A 14,699-nucleotide genomic window follows, 5' to 3' on the forward strand; every position below is an offset into this window, starting at 1 on the left:
TGTGGCCAGAACCACACCTGGCCGCCTTTGTCTTCCCCAGTGCTGATGTTTTACACCGCACCGGGTACTCAATTTAGGCTGAGGCTCGCCCTAGGCCGAGGCCCAGGACTGGATCAGACATTCGCGACCGATAGAGCGGGGATCACACTCGGGCCTGCGGTTTCGTCGCGCAGTGTGCAGACAACTGCACCACCGCTCCCCCCTATTAAAAAACACACACACGCACATGCACGTACGCACGGATATGCATGCATGCATGCACGGACACACGGAAACCTTGACGGTGAAATGGCAGCGACATCATTACACGCCTTCACACACACACACTTACAAGCCAGGAAGTGACGCGCGCACACACGGCAGAGAGCCGACAGAAGCCCGTCTGCGCAGCCTCCGTGTTATGAGAGGGAGTGCAGGAAAGAGATGGGGAGGCAAGAGGGAGAGAGAGGAAGCGATTTCAAAGCACTGCTTGCGGTCCGTGCGGGGCGTGTTTTTTCCACCCGCAGCCCCGGGGGGAACTCGGTCGCGGTAGGAGCCAGGCTACGTCCGCTCGCGCTCGTCAAGCAGAGATGACAGCCAGTGGCCGATCGGCTTCAGCGCTTGATAGATTTGTGCCCGAGATAGGAGATGTTAAAATGCCAAGCGCTGGAGTTTGGCTTACAGGCACCACCGTGTGATCTTAAGCACATGCAGGTTTTAGCAGCCGATATTATTCTTATTATTACAGACGGATTTTTGGGTCGGGCCACGTAATGGTCCGGGTAAATTTGTGTCGTTATCAACCCTGCACCACCCGACACACAGAGTTTAACGACGCGCCAATTGTTACCGTTTCGGCTGACTCACCGGCGAGTTGACAAAAAAATGCTCACAACCAAATTAAGCTAGCGTTACTGTGAACACAAACAGGAAGTGAATTAGTGAAGCAGAACAAGGATGAATCCTGGCTAAGGAAAAACAGCCAGGGATTTTCGAAGGCTGGCCGGCAATGGGTTATGGGTGAGACCACACAACATCAAGCGTCCCATAATGCACCTGGATTCCTCGTGTGTGAGAGCTCTCACACACACACACACATGGAAGAGTGTGAGCTCACACACACACGCACGGGAGAGCGCGTGAACTCACACACACGCACGGGAGAGCACGTGAACTCACACACACGCACAAGAGCACGTGAACTCGCACAGACGATAGCTTGCCAACTCGCACACACGTGGGCAGCACCGTCCAACGCAGCACCGCAGCCGCCCCCCCCCCGCACCCTCGCAGCGTTCACCTCGTCCGCCCTGCGAGCGCTGGCGCTGTCGGGGATGTCGAGGCAGCAGCGCGCGATCTCACACAGCTCCGGCGCCGGCTGCACGCGCAGCGTGATGAGGGTCCCGGCCGCGCGGATCACGGCCACCAGGTCCTCGCGCGACCGCCCCTCCACGCTCACCTCGTCGATCGCCAGCAGCCGATCCCCCGGCAGCAACGCCTGCCACGCGCCACCTGCAACCCCGGCGGTGGTGGCGGTGGTGGCGGTGTTAGCTACCGATTCTTGATTCGTATTTTTGTTGTTGTCGTCACTATTCCCAAACGTGATCCCGGTTAGGCTACCGGTGTCGTGTCACCAAGTATTATCTCTCTGACATCTCGCAGAGACGGTAAGAACCTTCGTGCTGCAGAACAAATGGCGCACAGAAGCGGATATAGTACCAACACTTCACACTCGCTCTGCGTATGTGAGCGAAGATTATTGGGTGACAGTCAAACCGAGACCGTCAAATCACTGCACTTCGGTAACTGGTTTAATCACAGGTGGCCGAAACCTGGATTCAAACCCAGGATCTCAGCAGTGTTGGCTCAGCGTCTCTTCGACCTCTCCTGCCACCCGGCAGTTCCTGGTGAATCTGAACCGCAAGGGGCGAACGCAGGGCGAAGGTCGCGGCGAGTCCGGCGGTCACCTTCGGGGGCAGAGTTCGCCGTGGAAGCGGGGGCGGCCGGGTGCGCGGTGGTGGAGACGGGAGGGTCGCGCGCGCCGGGCTCGGCGTAGTGCACCGTGCTGCGCTCCCCGTTGGCTGCCATGAGGTACGCGCGCCGCAGCGAGAAGCCGAAGTCTCCTGCCGGGCGGCGGTGCAGGGTGATGTCCCGGGGAGGCAGCAGCGCCGGTGTAATGCGCACGTCCGGCACGGGCAGCGCCAGCTCTTTCTCCCGGCACACGGGCACCGGAAAACTCACCTGCGTGGCGGACACACCATCGTCGGCCACCGTCACAGAACCGTCGGCCGCTGCCACTGCCCTCCAAAGTTGCATCAAGTGGCATCGGACGACGTCGCTATCGTTATTATTATTATTTGCAGAGATACGTTTGCCATTGGTACACATGTAAACGATCTGAAATCCTCAAAAATCAAATTGCCCTTGGGGGGGGGGGGGGGGGAGTGGAGGAGATCCGGAAAGCAGTACCGTTGCGTGCGCTAGCGAACGCGTCACCTCCGCCGGAGCGCTGGGACGAGCCGCTCCATCTCCTGCTCTCGGCGCAGGAGTCGGGCCTTCCTTCCGAGCCGGCACCGGCTTCGTCGCCATCGGCGGGACGTCCGTCCTGGTCACCGCCCCCTGCGCGGCGTCGCCTGCGCCGCTAGCACCCGCCGCCGGGGGTGGCGCCGCGTCGGCCCGGGCTGCGTCGACCGAGTCCGGCCGCCGGAGGCTCGGCCGAGCTTTACCGATCGAGGGCTGAGCAGCGGCGGCCTCCTCCTTTCGAGTCCAAGACGCCCGCTTGGGCGCCAGCACGCCAAACACCGACGCTCTCTGCAGGACGTGGCTGGGGCAACAGTGGTGGTAGCAGTGATGGCGACAGTGGTAGGAACGGTGATCGTGGCGGTGACGGTGGCGGTCACAGTGACGGTGGCAGTGATGGTCATGATGGCGGTGATGGTGATAGTGATTGTGATAGCGGCGGTGGCTTGTGATGGTGATAGTGAAGGGGATTATAATGATGGTGGGTTATCGTATAGATAGCAACAGGGCTTGTTGCGGTAGTAGAGATATAGTAATGCTAGTCAGAGCGGTTGTTGCTGTGGTTGTAGTGGTGGTGGTGCTTGTGGTGTGCATGGAAAGGTGGGACATGTACCTGCCAGATCCCTCGTTGGAATCCTCGAACCCCTGCAAGCGTGACGGGTGAACGGAGCAGAGGTGCGGAGAGCGGCGGAGATGGGGAGAGGCACAGCGATGACAAGAGGCGGCGGACGTCAAGGGCGGAAAAAGTTGAACGGCAACGAGTGAAAAAAATTCAAGCGGAAACGAAAATTCATGGGCGCGACGATATTTCACACGAACAAACGATACGACGGCCGTGGATACATTTGGCTGCCGCTATGAATTTCCACATGATTAGCCACTTCGAAAAAGAGCTATGGTAAAATAAAATAGTTTAGTTTATTGTCATATCGCAGCACCGCCGCATCGTGGCAACTCTCGCAGGCGCCGAGCCCCTCCTGGACATCTGTGAAGAAGAGCTTCATAGCTCATCGGATTCCTCCAGGATCAATAAATATTCAGATTCCGATCTCACCTTGGAATCGCGATTGTTCTGCGGCGGCTGCTGCTGCGAGGAGATGGAGGACGACGACGAGGAGGTGGAGGAGGAGTTCTCCCCTCGGCGCGACGACCTCGTCAGATTAAAGAAGCCCCTCTTCAGTCCGGCTTCCTCGAGCCTGCGAGGTGGGGCAGGGAGCAGGCACGACGCGCAGACCGAGAAATAAACACGCAGCAGCAAGGCCGCCAACTCTCCGCGTGTGAAGCGAAGAGCCCCCCCCTCCAGAGATCTCATCCCGGCATGCACGTCCACGGCGAACTCCTCCAAGCCCTTTGGCAGCGGACGCGGCGTCGGTCGTCACGGCGTCGGTCGTCACGGCACCGCCCTCCCCGCGAAGGAGGGAGGGGGAGACCGGACGTCGATGCAGGCAACGGCAGTTTGGGCCACAACTTCCCCCGACACAATGACCACGCAAACTTGTCAAATGCGCAAGCGCGCACGCAGACGCAAACACACACGTCCAAACACAAACTCAATCCCCGTAGCATGTGCCAACTGCTGGGGAAGGTCACCCTCGTGGCGATGTTTACAGATCTCACCAGGTACTCTGTTGAGGCCGAGTCGACTTCGGGGAGGCCCGGGACCGGTTCGAATAATCGTCACCGGCTCTTGGTGGCCGCGACCAGGAATTGAACTCGGGCCGCCGGGTGCATAGCGCGGCGTTGTTAACCGCTGGGCCACCGCTAACCTCACTTTTTTTTGCGTGCTTAGTTTGTCCTTCCCCACACATCCGATAAGCACGGTTGGCTACATACCGTGCGTATAGAGTTCAACGCACACACATACACAACAACAACATCCGCCATTCGTCACTAAGTGGCTTGTGCCAATCTATGCGCACGTTAAGGCCACGTGAAGTGTCGACCGCCCGCTGGCAGGACACGGGACAGACCCAGCAGGTGCCATGGGTCGGCTGAGACGACTGGCCGATGCACCGCCTGTGCCCCCTACATACGCAACTCGCGTGCGCACACGTACGCGCACGTACGCGCACGTACGCGCACGTACGCACACGTACGCTCGGCCTCACCTCTGCAGGTCCTGCTGGCTCATGGCAGGTGCTGCCGCCTGGGATTCTCCCCGCTTGCGCCGCTCCTTCTCTCCCTTCTCTCCCTTCTCCTTCTTGTCCTTGCGGAAGCTCGGAAACATCTTCGGCTCGTCCTAAGCTCCCGGGAACGCCGAAGCCGTCGTCTCTGAACACGTCCTCGCCGAGTCTCAATTGGAATGCCGAGAGAGCAGCCAACGGGCGAGGCAGGGCAGGGCGGCCGCCGCGTCAGCTGATCCAGCAAAAACCTCGTCGGGTTACCATGACGACCGGGGGGCTCGCTCTCTCTCTCTCCTCCGCACGGAGCTGGAGACACGGGAGATACCATCACCGTCGCTATGGTCAACATCGTCACCAACACCATCACCGCCATAACACCTTAGTCAATATCAATACCATTACCATCAAGATAACTATAACCATCACCACCATTACACTCATCACATTGCCAAGTGAAATCGTAGGACATTACAGATCACGACCTTTATTATCACCATCCACTGACAAACCTCTCACCATGACCATCACTGCCACCACCATCAATCGTCAGTAACATCACCGCACAGTGCCACCTTGGATCACTCGGCCTGTGCAGCCCCGGTGGCTCAGCGGTCGGGCGAGCGGCCTGCAATTGAAAGGTCGCGAGCCAATGGGGCGGTTGACTCATCCCATCATCCGTCCGGGGTCGATAAAACAAGTACCGATTTGTTTTTTTCGGGGGGGAAATCAACAGTGGTTGTTGGCGAGACTCGCCCCTGCCGTAGGAGAATGCGGAATTTCCACCACTGGCCCAGGAGAGAAGCACCAGTGCCTCAATGGGCAGGAAATTACTTTGGTTTGACTTTTGTGGCGATGGCTCACGGGAAGGCTCACGGGGGTTACTGGCGATCACGGTGCCTCCTCCAATCTGCGATGGAGCGGCCGCTGCTCAAAGATGTCTCTGCCAGAGCCCATCCCGCACGCGCCATGTGCAGTGGGACACGGGGGGATATGGGGATCGGCATGTGGGGGAGTGGCCCGGGAGCGGGAGGCATTGCGGGCTTCCGCATACCAGATGCCTAAACGCACGCCAGGATTCCGCCGGGGATTATACATGCCGGGTCATGCAGGGCCTACGGGAGCCTTGCCCGCCGGAGACGAGATCGCCTGACGTAACTGACTGGAGGGGAGCGGCGCTCACGACCTCATCGCTGAGGGAGGGCGGGCGGGACGACATCTGTGGGGTCACAAAGTTGCGAGCACGCTCCTCCCCAAGTTTGCAGCAGGGTCGGGGATGGTGGGGGGCTGCGGACAGCAGAGATTGACGAGGTGATGCCTTGCAAAGGGGAACCAGAGATGCGTGGGCTGCAGCAACAACAGCCAAGACCGAACGCTACATCCCTATCTAACCGGATCAAGATGCCGCCGCGGCTGAAGCTGCTGGTGCCGGTTAGACAAACCGAGAGCTTGCCCTACTCAGAACAAACCAACTACTTGCACACGCGCCCTCTCACGGACCAAACCAGACAACAACAGACCTCACCCTCACATTAAACATTAAAACCGCTTCTTGTTGTTGTGATCGATGGGTCGTCCGATTGGCACGGTTGGCTTCGTGCGGCGCAAATTGAAGTTCAACACAAACAGCAGAAACGGGTCCCGCATTCGATTCTTAAACCGCCCCACCACCAAACCAATGAGCCAACGGAGCCACCAGCCACCCCCAGAGTCCTCTCGCTAACCCCGGCCAGCAGCCGCACGGCCCCAGCCCACCGCACACTCGCCCTGACCCCCCAAACCACACGTCCTGACCCCCCAAACCACACGTCCGTGGCGCTTTGCGAGCCCTCTTCTCATTTTGCGTTTCGCTTTCAAGTTCTGCACCGTGCAGCCGCACTCACAGCCCACTGCTAAGGAGTCAGACGCGGCGTGCGGTGCGCAGAAGTTGTATGGAGTGCGATGGGGGTTGGTGGGGGGGTGAGCATTGATGAACCTCTTTCGCGCCCGTACGTGGCTGATCGCAGCTGCGGGGTTAAGGACAACAAACGAAAAACGCACGCACACAACAAGAGCAGCTGCGTGTAGGGCGAGTGTAGCGAGGTGCGAGGGATGTGGGGTGCGAGTGTGAGGGGTGTGCAGTGTGTGAGTGGTGAGTGTGGTGAGTGTGTGAGTGTGTTAGTGTGGTGAGTGTGTTAGTGGTGAGTGTGTGAGTACAGTGTGGTGAGTGTGTGGGTACAGTGTGGTGAGTGTGTGGGTACAGTGTGGTGAGTGTGTGGGTACAGTGTGGTGAGTGTGTGGGTACAGTGTGGTGAGTGTGTGGGTACAGTGTGGTGAGTGTGTGAGTGGTGAGTGTGATGAGTGTGTGAGTGGTGAGTGTGAGTGGTGAGTGTGGTGAGTGGTTAGTGTGTTAAGGTGAGAACAGTGTGGTGAGTGTGTGAGTACAGTGTGATGAGTGTGTGAGTGGTGAATGTGCTAGTGGTGAGTGAATGAGTGTGGTGAGTGTGTGAGTGGTGAGTGTGGTGAGTACAGTGTGGTGATTGTGAGAGTGGTGAGTGTGTGAGTGGTGAGTGTGGTGAGTGTGTGAGTGGTGAGTGTGTGTGGTGAGTGTGTGAGTGTGTGAGTGTGGTGAGTGGTGAGTGTGAGTAGTGTGTGAGTGGTGAGTGTGTTAGTGTGGTGAGTACAGTGTGGTGATTGTGAGAGTGGTGTGTGAGTGGTGAGTGTGGTGAGTGTGTGAGTGGTGAGTGTGTGAGTGTGAGTAGTGTGTGAGTGGTGAGTGTGTTAGTGTGGTGAGTACAGTGTGGTGATTGTGAGAGTGGTGAGTGTGTGAGTGTGTGAGTGGTGAGTGTTTTAGTGTGGTGAGTGTGGTGAGTGTGGTGAGTGTGTGTGTGGTGAGTGAGTGCTGAGTGTGGCGAGTGTGTGAGTGTGGTGAGTGTGGTGAGTGTGGTGAGTGTGTAAGTGTGAGTAGTGTGTGAGTGTGTTAGTGTTGTGAGTACAGTGTGGTGAGTGTGTGAGTGGTGAGTGTGGTGAGTGAGTACAGTGTGGTGAGTGTGTGAGTGGTGAGTGTGTTAGTGTGGTGAGTGTGGTGAGTGTGGTGAGTGTGTGTGTGTGGTGAGTGAGTGCTGAGTGTGGTGAGTGTGTGAGTGTGGTGAGTGTGGTGAGTGTGTAAGTGTGAGTAGTGTGTGAGTGTGTTAGTGTTGTGAGTACAGTGTGGTGAGTGTGGTGAGTGTGTGAGTGGTGAGTGTGGTGAGTGTGGTGAGTGTAGGGGAATGTGGAATGTCGGCGATGGAGCGCGTGGGGGGAGTGGGGGGGGTGCCGAGCGAGGAGCGGCCAGGGGCGTGGATGAGGTCAGGAGGGAGGCTCAGGCCCGCGTCCCTCACTCCCGCGGGGCCGCAACTCTCCTCGGCCTTCCCCCCACCACCCCCACCTCCACCCCCACCCCCCACCTCTCTCTCTCTCTCGCGGCCCAGGGCCTTCCTCACGGGACCTTCTCGTCGGAGGGCCGAGGTGGTGGCAGGGAGTGCCCCACCCCCTCTGTAGCCCCCCCCCCCTCGTAGCCCCCCCCCCCCCACCTCTGTAGCGCATCCATCCATGATGACGGCGCGAAGGGGAGAGAGGGGGGGAGCGGGCAGAGGGGGGGGGTGCAGGGGGGAAAAGAGGGGGGGGGCAGAGGGGGGGGGCAGAGGGGGGGGCAGGGGGGGGGCAGAGGGGGGGGCAGAGGGGGGGGGGCAGAGGGGGGGGGCAGAGGGGGGGGCAGAGGGGGGGGGGCAGAGGGGGGGGCAGAGGGGGGGGGCAGAGGGAGGGGCAGAGGGAGGGGCAGAGGGGGGGTGCAGGATTTCGAGCGGCAGAGGGGGGAGCAAGGGGAACTGGATGTGCGGTTGAGGGGAGGGGGCGGTGAGGGAGGGGAGGGAGGGAGGAGAAAGGGGAGGGAGGGGGGGGAGGGAGGGAGGGAGAGGGAGGGAGAGGGAGGGGAGTGAGAGGAGGGGAGGAGAGGGGAGGTGAGGAAGGGGAGGGAGGGGAGGTGAGGAGGGGAGGGAGGGGAGGTGAGGAGGGGAGATGAGGAGGGGAGGTGAGGGAGGGGAGAGAGGGAGGGGAGGGAGGGAGGGAGGAGAGGGGAGGGAGGGGAGGAGAGGAGAGGAGAGGAGAGGGGAGGGAGGGAGGGAGGGAGGGAGGGAGGGAGGGGAGGGAGGGAGGGAGGGGGGAGGGAGGGAGGGAGGGAGGGGGGGAGGGAGGGAGGGAGGGAGGGAGGGAGGGGAGGGAGGGGGGAGAGGGGAGGGAGGGAGGGAGGAGAGGGGAGGGAGGGAGGGAGGAGAGGGGAGGGGAGGGAGGAGGAGAGGGGAGGAGGGAGGGAGGGAGGGGAGTGAGGGAGTGAGGGGAGGGAGGGGAGGGAGGGAGGGGAGTGAGGGGAGGGAGAGGAGAGGAGGGGAGGAAGGGGAGGTAGGAGAGGTGAGGGAAGGTGAGGGGAGGGAGGGGAGGGAGGGAGGGAGGGGAGTGAGGGGAGTGAGGGGAGTGAGGGGAGTGAGGGGAGGGGGAGGGAGGTGAGGGAGGTGAGGGAGGTGAGGGGAGGTGAGGGGAGGTGAGGGGAGGTGAGGGGAGGTGAGGGGAGGTGAGGGAGGTGAGGGGAGGGAGGGGAGGGAGGGGAGGGAGGGGAGGGAGGGGAGGGAGGGGAGGGAGGGGAGGGAGGGGAGGGAGGGGAGGGGAGCGAGGGGAGGGGAGGGGAGCGAGGGGGAGGTGAGGTGAGGGGAGGTGAGGTGAGGGGAGGGGAGCGAGGGGAGGGAAGGTGAGGGGAGGGGAGGGAAGGTGAGGGGAGGGGAGGGTAGGTGAGGTGAGGGGAGGAGAGGGAAGGTGAGGGGAGGTGAGGGGAGGTGAGGGGAGGTGAGGGGAGGGGAGGTGAGGGGAGGTGAGGGGAGGTGAGGGGAGGGGAGGGGAGGGGAGGGGAGGTGAGGGGAGGTGAGGGGAGGGGAGGTGAGGGGAGGGGAGCGAGGGGAGGGAAGGTGAGGGGAGGTGAGGGGAGGAGAGGTGAGGGGAGGTGAGGGGAGGTGAGGTGAGGTGAGGGGAGGTGAGGTGAGGGGAGGGAGGGGAGGTGAGGGAGGGGAGGGAGGGGAGGGAGGGGAGGTGAGGACGAATGAGCAACAGAATCGGATCGTGGTATCAGGGCGGATCAGAGAGGGATCGGGGGCCTTGGGAGATACCGGGTGGGAAAACGGAGAGATCAAGGAATCGGGACATGGGATCGGAGAGGAGGGGGGGGGGTATCAATGGGCAAGGATCAAGAGGGGATCAGGACCATGTTGGGGGGGGGGGGGTGATCAGGGGGAGGGGGTCAGGGGGGGGAGGGGATCAGGGGGTGGGGATCAGGACCTGGGATCAGGGGCTGGTTGTTGCTGCTCGCCGCTGTCTCCGCCGCTGTCTCCGAACGGAAGCGAGGCCCGGGCCGAGGCCGCGACAACTTCCGCCACTCGAGGGGGGCGCGCGGATGGCCCCGCCCCGCCACGCCCCGCGTGACGTCATCGCTCGCGCATCCAATCCAAGGGACGACGGAACCGACTTTATGACGTCATCGGCGCGCAGCGGAGATCATGACGATGACGCAAGGGTACCGCCGTGACGTCATCGCGCCACAGACGGCGAACGCGGTTCACGTGACGTGCACATTTTTCGGGCGTGTGAGCAAATAAAACAAATTCTTGGTGTGGTTTTCCCACCTGATGATGATTGCTTGTGTTGCAATCGAAATGTCGTGATTTTGTTTTATTTCACACCTACGTGACTTTACCGAAAGAACCAAAGAGTCGTGTGAAGAGGGTTTGATTCCCCGCTGCGTGACGTCGTCGACAACGACGTGACGCGCGATGGTAACGCGCGTGACGTCACACGGTATTTGAAACCGGCACGCGCTGGTGGCCACGTGCTTTGTTTAAAAAAAGGGTCACTGCCCGAAACGTCGCCTATTATAGTTTTCCTTTCAAGGCCAAGGCCCGCCATTGGCCCACTAAGTGACGGTGACGTCACCACGGCGCCTGTGCCAGGCCAGGTGCACTTTGAGGCCACAGCGAAGCGTCGAAGGCTCGCTGCTGGCAAGAGGTCACGTGGGACAGACCCAGGTGGTGCCATGGGTTGACTGAGATGGCTGGCAGATGAACAGAGCTGTTACCCCCCTACTGTGCCAACCATTAAAGCCACAGACACACACACACGTGGTGTATTGTTTGTGCATCAGTGCCAACGCAGCAGCATCAGAAACATGGAAACTTCTCTTTGGTTATTTCGGTAAAGCCACGTGGGTATAAAATAAAATGAATCACGACGTTTCGAGCACAACACAAGCGTCCGTCATCAGGTGCGAAGGCGGGGCCTGCTGCTGAGGCAGACTGTTGTAAAAGGTTTGAAATGGGTGGAGCCCAAAGGTCATAAAGAAGTGGTCGGGGCTAGTGATGTTAATGTGAGAAATGACCATGTAACTGTAAGATATGACCCTTGGGCTACACCCATTTCAAACCTTTTACTGGTAGTAACCTCCTGGTTACACCAGCCCACAGGGGATTATTGTGTCCGTCCCTCGTGCAGGGAGGGGCTGGGATACAGTAAATGTAGCTGTGACGGTCCCACCTGATGACGGAGACTTGTGTTGCCTCCGAAACGTCGTGATTTATTATTATTTTATCATTTTTATCTTTTTTTATAATTTATTTTTATTTTTACCTACGTGACTTTACCGTGGCCAATTACAACCAACGTCAGTTGACTGTGGACAATTAGACCCAAGCTGAAACATAACATATAAAAAAGAATGTTCAAAAATATTTAAAAAATATTTTTAAATATTTAAAAAATATTTTTAATGATAGAATATAATTTTCGATTTAAAGCTTTCGTGACTGCAGGGATTCATCTTCTTGGTTCTTTCGGTAAAGTCACGTAGAAGGGAAGTAATAAAATAAAATAATAATAATAAAAATAAAACATAATAGAATATAGTATTGTCATCAGTATGTCGATGCGACATTGGGAAGTGTGTTAAAATTGAGTTACAAGATTTGAGGATACAACGACAACAACAACAACAGACAGTGAGTTAAATGAAAGCGTGTAAAAAATAGTCATTGTGGGTTCCGACTCAAAGGAGCATTGTGGCTTTACTGGTGCACATCCGTTTACAGCCCTTACAGAACAGGTGAAGGCAATTCCACATTCCTATGGCAGAGGCGGGGGGGGTTAATAGGACAAGCGCTTTCGACTTTCCAACATTTTATCGACCGCAGAGGACGGTCACTGCATTGCGTGCTTTCGGATGCGCTTATGCGGCCGTCTGGAACGCTCTCCTTTCTATATGAGGAAACCACTGAAGCTGTGAACTTTTCAATCAAAATTGGAAACTCATTGCTGTAGAACTGCCTTTAGTCTTTAGTTGGTTGTCCTTCCCCCGCGCCTCCGATTAGCACGGTTGTCTACGTACGGTGGCGCAAAAGAAGTTCAACACGCGTACATACAGGCTTTGAACTCTCGAGATTCAACTTAGGGGGTCAGCCCACCTGGATGAATACGCGACGACGACACCGTTACGTGCTGGAGACGAAGTGTTTAATGAATGGTGTGCGTCCAACCAAGCCGCGACAACACGTTTACACGCGTGCTGTGCACACACAATGTGGGTTGGTGGGCATTGCCCCAAAACCCTGCCTGGCACTGAAATTAAAGTTGCATTACCATTGAACCCCAGATGGTCCGCACACCTGAACGATCGGTTGGCATGCAAAATATATTCCAAAACTAGCTGACCATTGTCTAAATAACACTTATTTGTTATGGAGAGGTGATTTATTTAAACAAAAGGAAGGAGCAGCAATAGGCTCTCCTTTGTCTCCTACTATTGCGAATCTGTACATGGGAAACTTTGAATCAAGAGCAGTTGCTTCAAGTATATTAAACCATCTGTTTGGTTTACTTGTGTGGACGACATTTTCTTTGTGTGGCCACATGGTAAAGATACACTTAATGAATTGCTCAATCATCTCAATTCGCAAAACCCGGCCATCCAGTTCACCATGGAAATGGAGGTGAATAACATACTCCCATTCCTGGATATTTTGCTCGGACGCGGCCTAAATGGTAAAATAACAGACAGCGTTTACCGAAAGGGAACGCACACGGATGCCCATCTGAATGCAGATTCGCATCATCACCCCGCACAGAAATCCTCTCTCATCAAGACGCTCATACATCGGGCTAAACAGTGTCAGATGGTGAAAGTCTAAGGAGAGAGATGAAACATGTTAAAGAAGCACTACGAGGAAATGGCTAAAATAACGCTCAAATTAACAGAGCATTGGATGCTAAACCAAGATCGAACAGCAATTCTGCTGAAAGCGATCACGTTATTAAAAAAAAAAATGCCAGAGATTGTGGGAGTAACTGACAAATTCGTTTTGGAAAAACCAAAAAAATCTAAGTAAGGTTTGGAACGCTACACAAAATAAATAAATAAACTAGTATCTTGTGTTAAAGCTTTCGTGACTGCAGGAATTCATATTCTTTGAGTCTTTCGGTAAAGTCATGTAGGTAGGTAAAAAAAAAACACTACGACGTTTTTTAAAACCTATCTACGTAACATTACCCAAAGACCCAAATAATATAGTATCTTGTGCTAAAGATGAATTGCCTAAGTTATCAACAGAAGGTGTGTATCAGATTAATTGCTTATGTGGCAGATGCTATATTGGTCAGACAGGACGTACCATTAGCATAAGACTAAAAGAACAAAGAAATATTACATACTCTCAAACACAACTGTCGGCAGTTGCAGAATATACTTTCCAACAAGGACACTCAATTGATGTTGATAACGTTGAAGTGTTGTGTAAAACTAATTATTACTGGCCGAGACTAATTCTAGAATCCATTGAATTTGAGAGAAATACAAATAACTTTAACCGCTCTGACAGCTACAGGCTTAGTGCAGCCTGGAAGCGTTTTATTAAGCAATACATCTTACAACTGCATTCCTTATAGAGGAAACACATGTTAATTAACTGATTACTAATCTATTATATAATTGCAATACCCCCCCCCTCCCTCCGCCTCTGATCTCTGCACCGGATGGGTTCAGTGATGACGTCGTACTGCTGCCGCTCCATTTAAGACTGGAAGCAGGTGGATTGCTTCACTATTCTGGCAAATCGCCCGATGATGCTGAATGTAATTACCAGCGAAAGGTGTTGTACATGTTGTCGATTTGCTCTCCAACACACCGGTGGGCTGAAGTAGTAACTAATTGGCGCGTTGTTTACGTGACAAACCTTACTTGCTGTGTCGGGTGGTGGAGGGGTTACGACGCATTTATACTTAAGCGATCTAACCCAAAAACCTTTATTATGCATGCAACCTTCTCGCGCGCAACTGAAGCGATCAATCGCGCAGCTCGACAGCCTGATTGCTTCCAAACGAATCACACGGACTCTCGCCCGTGCCGTTCAGTGGCCGATCCAGCCTTCGTTCCCCCCCTCCCCACTCTCCATTGGTCGTGAATGCGCAGTACGACATCAGACGGCCGTCAGCCCCCACCCCCGGCCCTCAACTCCCACCGCGGTCGTGCGTGTGCGGGTTTTGTTTCATTTACTGGGTCCCGCGTGGTGCTGTGGAGCGGTCGAGCAAATGCACTGCTCTACGTTACAAGCCGGCCACGCTGACAACAACAAAAAGTAGAACTTTAAAGTGGAAGCCATAATAAAGGGTTTTTTTTGGGGTTAGATCGCTTAAATATGAATCTGTTAAACCCGCCACCACCCGTCACGTAAAGCAGAACGTGGCCAATCCATTACTAGTACAGCACACCGGTCTGTGAGAGAGCAAATCCACAACATTTACAATCTGAGTACGACGTTTCGCCAGTAATTACAACCAGCATCATCAGGCGGACAGCCTGATTGCTGTATAGGCATCGAAGTGGCATGTTCTGTACTCGTTGGTTCTTTCGGTAAAGTCACGTAGGTATAAAATAAAATCAATTAAATCACGACGTTTCGATTGCAACACAAGCAATCATCATCAGGTGAGAAACCCACAGGGCGAGCGATCGCCCTCCCTCTCCCCCACACCCCCCAC

At 56.1% G+C, this 14,699-nt stretch overlaps 1 protein-coding gene across 2 annotated transcripts in view; it reads right to left on the reverse strand.

The window, feature by feature from the left end:
• LOC144950913 (unconventional myosin-XVIIIa-like) overlaps window positions 1-10,093 on the reverse strand; it is a 47,311-nt gene extending 37,218 nt beyond the window's left edge. Inside the window, exons 1-8 of one of the 2 annotated variants that reach the window (XM_078881095.1) lie at window positions 9,960-10,093; window positions 4,608-4,928; window positions 3,554-3,695; window positions 3,113-3,144; window positions 2,476-2,803; window positions 1,947-2,220; window positions 1,280-1,491; window positions 332-391 (exon numbers count right to left, since the gene is read on the reverse strand). In XM_078881095.1, the coding sequence (XP_078737221.1) occupies window positions 332-391; window positions 1,280-1,491; window positions 1,947-2,220; window positions 2,476-2,803; window positions 3,113-3,144; window positions 3,554-3,695; window positions 4,608-4,726 (1,167 nt within the window). In that variant the 5' untranslated portion in view covers window positions 4,727-4,928; window positions 9,960-10,093. Of the gene's footprint in view, window positions 1-331; window positions 392-1,279; window positions 1,492-1,946; window positions 2,221-2,448; window positions 2,804-3,112; window positions 3,145-3,553; window positions 3,696-4,607; window positions 4,929-9,959 lie in introns of both variants that reach the window. The other variant, XM_078881085.1, reaches the window with a different exon arrangement.
• Window positions 10,094-14,699: the final 4,606 nt, after the last annotated feature.

This window comes from Lampetra fluviatilis, chromosome 3 (assembly GCF_964198595.1).
Source record: "Lampetra fluviatilis chromosome 3, kcLamFluv1.1, whole genome shotgun sequence".
NCBI lineage: Eukaryota > Metazoa > Chordata > Hyperoartia > Petromyzontiformes > Petromyzontidae > Lampetra > Lampetra fluviatilis.